The sequence below is a fragment of the Alnus glutinosa genome, chromosome 6 (assembly GCF_958979055.1).
Source record: "Alnus glutinosa chromosome 6, dhAlnGlut1.1, whole genome shotgun sequence".
NCBI classification, from domain to species: Eukaryota; Viridiplantae; Streptophyta; class Magnoliopsida; order Fagales; family Betulaceae; genus Alnus; species Alnus glutinosa.
Window position 1 is genome coordinate 14,518,971 of NC_084891.1, and position 7,852 is coordinate 14,526,822.

Sequence of the window (7,852 nt, forward strand, 5' to 3'; positions counted from 1 at the left end):
TGTAAGTTTTATCTACCACTAGCCCACTTCCGCATTTTTACCATGAGCGGTGCAGGTTGGGCTCGTCCATAGGACCGATCCAAAAGGACCCATAGGCTCATCCTGTCGTCACAGAGGAGAGCTGCCGGGTTAGGAAGCTCCCTAGGTAAGAACGCCCCGGCCGATAGCCTCACACTTTTGGTGTGGTTGCCCCGCTACCCATCATCATCATAAGATCCGGATCACATCATTATGGTGCCGTGGGATTAAACTTTATGTTATGCACATAAAACATACATTCATGTAAGTGAATCATAGTTTCATCATCTTGTTCATATAGTGCACATGTAACATATATATATTTTGAGAATCATAATCTCATCATCATCGTCATTCATATGGTGCACATATACATATTTATAATTTCATACTTGAGATAATAGAACAAATAATATTCAAGTGAGATAGTCTTTGGAAAATTCCCGACGTTTTTCTTTCAAAAAATGTTTTATTTAAAATTTTGCCGGGGTTTTAAAGTTGTGTTCCCTTACCTGGATTTTCTGAGCAGACTATTAAATATCTTTACCTAGATTATACCATAAAATTATTTTTAGAGACCATTCAAAGCATAATTAAAAATTTATTCTATTAATATTTCAAAGCAATTCAGCCCATCAACATTCTACCTAATATTAGAGACATGCAGTGAAAGGTTTTAACTCCAGGAGGTTCAACACATGTTAATAAATCATAATAATATCATTTTCTGCTGCAACTTTGCAGCCCAGTAAAAATCAGAAACAGATTTCCATTACAGTAGTCAAAATAAGGCAGTGGATATGCTCAACTACATGCATGCAAAAAGTTAGTCCTTCTACAACCATCCCTAATACAAATAATGCCAAATACAATGGTAAGTAAACTGCATGAATCAAATTTTACAGCATAAATCATGTGAGTTGTGCAATACCATTTCGTTCCGCTAATATTAACCCTTATTCTAATCAGAGCCTAAAAATGTTAATTTTGTCCATTGAAAGGAATTCCAAAATTAAAAATCAATATCTAGACTAAAGATCCAGATTTGCAAAAGCTACTTTTGTCATACCACAAGTATACCTACTAATGTCCATGAGATTAGTAAAGCTACTTTTGTAAATTGGGAAAGGCCTACTAATGTCCATGAGATTAGAGGCTTCCTTGGCTTGCCAGATTAGTAGGCCTTTCCCAATTTACAACTGCTTCAATTTTCTTGGGGTCCACTGTGATGCCTTCTTTAGAAATTACATGTCCGAGGAAAGAAATCTTTTTCAGCCAAAATTCACACTTGGAGAATTTAGCGTAGAGTTGCTCATCTCTAAGCTTTTGTAAAACAATTCTCAAGTGGTCTTCATGTTCCTCTAGGTTTTTGGAGTAGATTAAGATATCGTCGATAAATACCACCACGAATTGGTCCAAAAATTCTCGAAACACCCGATTCATTAAATCCATAAAAGCTGCTGGTGCATTTGCTAGTCCGAATGGCATTACTTGTAGTGGCCATAACGTGTGCGAAAAGCTGTCTTAGGTATGTCTTCCCTCCTTATCTTCAGCTGATGATACCCTGACCGAAGGTCAATCTTTGAAAAAAATTGTGCACCTTGTAGCTGGTCGAACAAATCGTCTATGCAGGGTAACGGATACTTATTCTTGATGGTGATTTTGTTGAGTTCCCGATAATCAATACACATCTGCATCGTGCCATCCTTCTTCTTCACAAAAAGCATTGGTGCTCCCCATGGTGATACGCTTGGGCAAATAAATCCCTTGTCTAGCAACTCCTGTAATTGCTCCTTTAACTCCTTTAATTCTGCTGGCCCCATCCTGTATGGTGCTTTAGATGCTGGGGCAACTCCAGGGGTTAACTCGATACGAAATTCTATTTCTCGATCGGGAGGGAGCCCTTGTAAATCTTCAGGAAAAACATCAGAAAACTCCTGAACTACAGGTATCTCCTCAATTTTCTTTTCTTCCAATGGAGTATCTACTAGACACGCTAGGTAAGCCTGGCATCCATCCTGCAACAACTTCGTACATTGAACTGCTGAAATTATGCGTGGAACAATATTCACCTTTGTCCCTATGAATTTAAACTCAGCTTCTGATGGTGGTCTAAAAATTACTTCTTTGTGATGGCAATCAATTATCGCGTGGTTGCTTGACAACCAATCCATACCTAGGATGATGTCGAACCCATGTATATCAAATATTATCAAATCAGCTAATAAGGTTCTCCCATCTATATGAATAGGGCTTTTACGAACAATTTTCGTGAATATCACAAATTTTCCCACAGGGGTAGATACTACTACACCAATCCCCAATAGTTCTATATTTAGGCTATATCTTCTAACGTAAGAGGCTGATATAAAAGAATGAGTAGCTCCTGAATCGAATAGAACTACAGCTCTACTAGAAAATAGGGGTAAAGTACCTGTCACCACTTCATTTTTTGTTTTTACGTCACCAGGAGTGAGGGCATATACTCTAGCTTGAGTAACTTGTTTCTGTCCGCTTCCCTTTTGTTGGGGTCTGTCTCCTTCCTTTACCCTAGGGCAATCTCGTACAAAATGTCTGGTTTGACCACATTGAAAACACATGTTAGTCCCCATATGACATTGTCCTTGATGAGGACAGTTACATTTGGAACAGAGCATGCTATTGAATGGGGTTGATATACTCTCTTCAAATTTGGCTCCGTGGTTGTTCCCATTTTGTCTTCGTTTCCAGAAGGGTTGACTGTTGTTTCTTGGAGGTGCTACCCTTTTCCGCGAATCCATCATTGCCAAAGCACTCTTCTTAATACTGTCTTCAGTCAAAGAAGCCTTGTTAACTAATTCCACAAAATCTTTGATTTCAAAGCATACGACCTGATCAAGAATTCGTTGATTGAGGCCCTGTTCGAACTTCCTCACTCGGTTTTCTTCATCTGCTACTAAGTATGGCGCAAATCGAGGTAATTCATTAAAACGAGCAGCTTACTGAGCGACCGTCATATTCCCTTGGGTCAGGACCATAAATTCCCGTGCTCTAGCGTCTCTGAGGATTTTATGGAAGTAATGTTGAAGAAACTCCTTTTGAAAACGTTCCCAAGAGATCACCCTTTCACTTCCTAATTCTTGGACTAGTAGTACTTTCTTGGCATTCCACCATCGTTTGGCTTCACCAGATAATCTATAAGCTGTATATTGTACCTTCTGTTCCTCTGTACATCCTGCCAGCTGTAATATTTCTTCAACGTCTACTAGCCAATTTTCAGATTCTATAGGACCTTGCTTCCCATCAAACATAGGCATGTTAAGCCTTTCAAATCTTTTGAATGGGCAGCCTTGCTCGACGTCGCGAGGTGCCTCACCTCTGAAGTCGGCTATGGCTGCGATGAACTGCCTAGCCATATCTTGGAACATTTGGGCCACGTCGGAGGTAGCTTTGGTTCTCATGCCTTGCGATGATCCTACACCTCCGTCTTCCATAACTCTGCAATGCTTCAAGATTTAGAGTTTCCTATCTCTTAAAATAAATTTGAATCATAAGCGTAGTGGTGCAACCTATCCTAAGTCTAGATTTCCTCATTGCTCCCTAGGTTTATAGCAAGTCAACTTACGGTTGACTTTGCTCTGATACCATGTTGTCACGCCCCTGTTTTGAGATATAAGGGGAACATGAACTATATAAATTCACATGACAATAATTAAAGATTTTAAAGGACTAAGGCACACATGAAAGGAATATTTTCATAATATCAATAGCAGCATCAAAATATATGTTTATTACTGGGGACTATTGTTTCATTACATTTTTTTTTCTAACAAAAGGGAGGAAACATACACCAAAAATCAACAACCAAAGTTGTTAATAATCCTCCCAGATACATATAAGAATGTATGATGTACAGCTACAAAAAAAAAAAAATACAAGTTGTACTACATCGAGACTAGTCGCTCTACGGTCCCTGGTAATGACAAAATCCCCAAGCTGCTAACTGCTATTATCTGACTGCTACCCGGCTATACTATAACACAATAAGTCGATGACTCCCACTCAAAAGGCCAGATTTGGGGGTCCTTGACCACCAAAAGGCCTACTGGCACTTCGCCTCTCAGCACTATAATGTAAACGGCCATCTGAAAAAAAATGTTGAGGGAAAGGGGTGAGTTTGAAAAACTCAGTAAGTAACACAACATATTACAAGACAATATATAAAAGAGTTTAGTTTAGAAATTATAAAATTTTCAGTGTTCACATATAGATATATTAGCATCAATAAGAAATGTGCATATGTAATCATCATTCATAGTGTGTAAGTTTAATCTACCACTGGCCCACTTCCTCATTCTTACCATGAGCGGTGCACGTTGGGCTCGTCCATAGGACCGATCCCGAAGGACCCATAGGCTCATCCTGCCGTCACAGGGGAGAGCTGCCGGGTTAGGAAGCTCCCTAGGTGAGAACCCCCCAGCCGATAGCCCCACACTTTTGGTGTGGTTGCCCCGCTACCCATCATCATCATAAGATCCGGATCACATCATTGTGGTGCCGTTGGATTAAACTTTATGTGATGCACATAAAACATACATTCATGTAAGTGAATCATAGTTTCATCATCTTGTTCATATAGTGCACATGTAACATATATATATTTTGAGAATCATAATCTCATCATCATCGTCATTCATATGGTGCACATATACATATTTATAATTTCATACTTGAGATAATAGAACAAATAATATTCAAGTGAGATAGTCTTTGGAAAATTCCTGTCGTTTTTCTTTCAAAAAATGTTTTATTTAAAATTTTGCTGGGGTTTTAAAGTTGTGTTCCCTTACCTGGATTTTCTGAGCAGACTCTTAAATATCTTTACCTAGATTATACCATAAAATTATTTTTAGAGACCATTCAAAGGATAATTAAAAATTTATTCTACTAATATTTCAAAGCAATTCAGCCCATCAACATTCTACCTAATATTAGAGACATGCAGTGAAAGGTTTTAACTCCAGGAGATTCAACGCATGTTAATAAATCATAATAATATCATTTTCTGCTGCAACTTTGCAGCCCAGTAAAAATCAGAAACAGATTTCCATTACAGTAGTCAAAATGAGGCAAGGGATATGCTCAACTACATGCATGTAAAAAGTAAGTCCTTCTACAACCATCCCTAATACAAATAATGCCAAATACAATGGTAAGTAAACTGCATGAATCAAATTTTACAACATAAAACATGTGGGTTGTGCAATACCGTTTCATACCACTAATATTAACCCCTATTCTAATCAGAGCCTAAAAATGTTAATTTTGTCCATTGAAAGGAATTCCAAAATTAAAAATCAAAATCTAGACTAAAGATCCAGATTTGCAAAAGCTACTTCTGTCATACCACAAGTATACCTATTTGATTTTATCTTCAAAATTAGTACATTTATACACATATAAGGGTGGCTAACAAATTTTAAAAAAAAATCAATCTCTCAACCGATTTTTCAGCCTCTAACAATCCCAGAAATTTTTAATCAAATACCACCCCAATCTAGTTTGGCTGAGAATAGCAGAAACAACAAACCTATAGATCATACCCATTCTATTTCTACAACAAAAATCTTCACAAAAACAATCCTTAATAAATTCTTAACAGATTATCCCCAAAAATCCTCAATTAAAATTTACAACACCCAATGGTTTAGAACCCACCGAAACACCACAAAGCCATCAACACTAAAAAAATGGAAATGAAAAGAGTAAGTAAACTTGAAAAAAAATTAGTTTTCTGTCAAGGAGGAAGATCGAATACCTGCTGGATTTAACTCCTCTTAACCAGGATTTTCCACACCTTGTTTGAAATTCTGAGGAAGAAGACTATTTTTTTTTATATATATATATAGATAGAGAGAGAGAGAGAGAGAGAGAGAGAGAGAGAGAGAGAGAGAGAGAGAGAGAGAGAGAAGGGAGACAGCATTGGGCAAAGCAACAAGGGGTTTCCGTGGCTGTTTTTATCTGAAATGCCGAGGCATGTTTGCAACGTTTGAGAGAGGAGCTGAAATGTGGCGTTTGGTGAGCTTTCTTGAGACACGTTTGAAGGCTTATGAGGTCCATTTGTCATGTGTGTGTGTGGGTTCGTGACAGAAGGAAGGTAGGAAGAGGGAGAAAAGATGAAGAAAGAAAAGAAAAGAAAGAAAGAAAGGGGAGAGGTGTGAGAAATTAGGGGAAGCTTCTCCCACTCAACCTCAACCACTCATGTCAAGAGAATAAGTCTCCTATCTATTTTAAACCCCTTTCTTTTCTAAATCGCACTTTTACCCCGTCTTATTTTATTCCTCCCTAATAACCATTATTCAACCCCATTTTCTTTAATATCACTGCAACTTAATCTTACATAAAACCACTGTTATTCTCAATTTACTTTACAAATCGAACTCTACTTATTTCTAATCTCCTAACCACTTAAACCCAATATCGATTCTTTATTAGGAAAATCATAGCCTATGAATTATTGTTTCCACAACCAGCATTTAATTCCTTGAGTATCCACATATTTCTCTAAATATCACCAAAATTATTAAATTGTCTATAAAATATCATGACTAGATTTTTTTTTTTTTTTTTTTTTTTTTTAACCTCAAAATCGAAATCCCTTTATACGGAGATTAAAAGCTAGGGTGTTATAATGGATCCTTTTTAGGCTTCTGCGGCTTTTCCTCATGATGCTAAGATATGTTCTTCTTTGGCAACTAGGCCCTTTTTACAGAAACAAACCTCTGTTGTTGTTGCTGATGCCGTGGAGCATGATATCTTGCATGAGGTCCAGACTTTCTAGGTGGGTATTTCTGAGACTGAGGACCCCTGGGTCTGACATTACTATTAACTCCACATTGGTGACATATGGGAGTTTTGTGCACTGGTGGAGCATACCTTGATAATTTCCTCTAAGCCGGATGCTTCCTAGGAGGTCTGGTGCTAGCAGAATCTTTCTTTGGCAAGTTCTTCTTCACTTTGGACCTCTGAACAAGTACGTGGGGGCACATGGGTCGGATGTGACCACTCAACCCATAGTGATGGCAAATAGGGACAAACTTTTGAGTGGGTTGTCTCCTATGTGGAGGAACATATTTTGTCTTGGAATGTTCTCCAATATCTTTTTCCTTCTTACGAGCATTCTTCTTATTCAAAGTTCTTGGAAATTTTAACTGACCACAATTTGGTCTAATATGTCCCACCATCCCACAATGATGACATGAAAGTAGGCTTCTCTCTGTAGAATGCTCAGACTTTGCAAGAGTAGTATTATCATTCTCACAAGATACCATAATAGTCTTACCTTTGTCATTCTGAGGCTTTGAACCTGAGGGCTTCAAAAACACAGTTCTGGAAGTAGAAGCAATGTTGGAGGAATCAATAGCTACATATCCGAGACCAGTTTTGTCAGATGAGCACTTCTGACCTGTCAGCATCTGAACTATCTTGTTGTCTAAGAACTTCTCCAACTATAACTGTGCATCCATCAGTTTATCTTCCAAGTCCGTGATCTTTTGAAGTAATGTGTCTCTCTCTGTCTTCATCATGTTCAGCTTTATCACATTCTTCTGATTGGACTCTCTCAGCTTTATGAGTTCCATGTACATGACATAATATTCCTCTTTTAGTTCTTCATCACCATGCTCAAAGTAGTAAAGATCGTCTTCGTTTTCACGTGGAGCCACACATGTTAGACACGTCTCAAGAGATTCTTCTTCTTTCTCAAAACTCATTGCTAAGAGTTGCAATGTAGGCCTTCCCTTTACCCTACTTAAGATTTGCACATTCAGTTCTCATGTGCCCAAAGCTGGAGCAC

At 38.0% G+C, this 7,852-nt stretch overlaps 1 protein-coding gene and 1 long non-coding RNA gene across 2 annotated transcripts; both read right to left on the reverse strand.

The window, feature by feature from the left end:
- Positions 1-1,897: 1,897 nt before the first annotated feature.
- LOC133871551 (uncharacterized) lies at positions 1,898-3,491 on the reverse strand. Its single transcript, XM_062308981.1, has 3 exons — positions 3,104-3,491; positions 2,091-2,953; positions 1,898-1,930 (listed from the first exon to the last, which is right to left on the reverse strand). The coding sequence occupies exons 1-3, from the start codon at positions 3,489-3,491 to the stop codon at positions 1,898-1,900; spliced, it is 1,284 nt and encodes a 427-aa protein (XP_062164965.1).
- Positions 3,492-3,772: 281 nt separating this feature from the next.
- Positions 3,773-5,903, reverse strand: LOC133870188 (uncharacterized). Its single transcript, XR_009900656.1, has 4 exons — positions 5,816-5,903; positions 4,848-4,882; positions 4,359-4,567; positions 3,773-4,142 (listed from the first exon to the last, which is right to left on the reverse strand). It is a non-coding gene; the product is annotated as an uncharacterized LOC133870188 (long non-coding RNA).
- Positions 5,904-7,852: the final 1,949 nt, after the last annotated feature.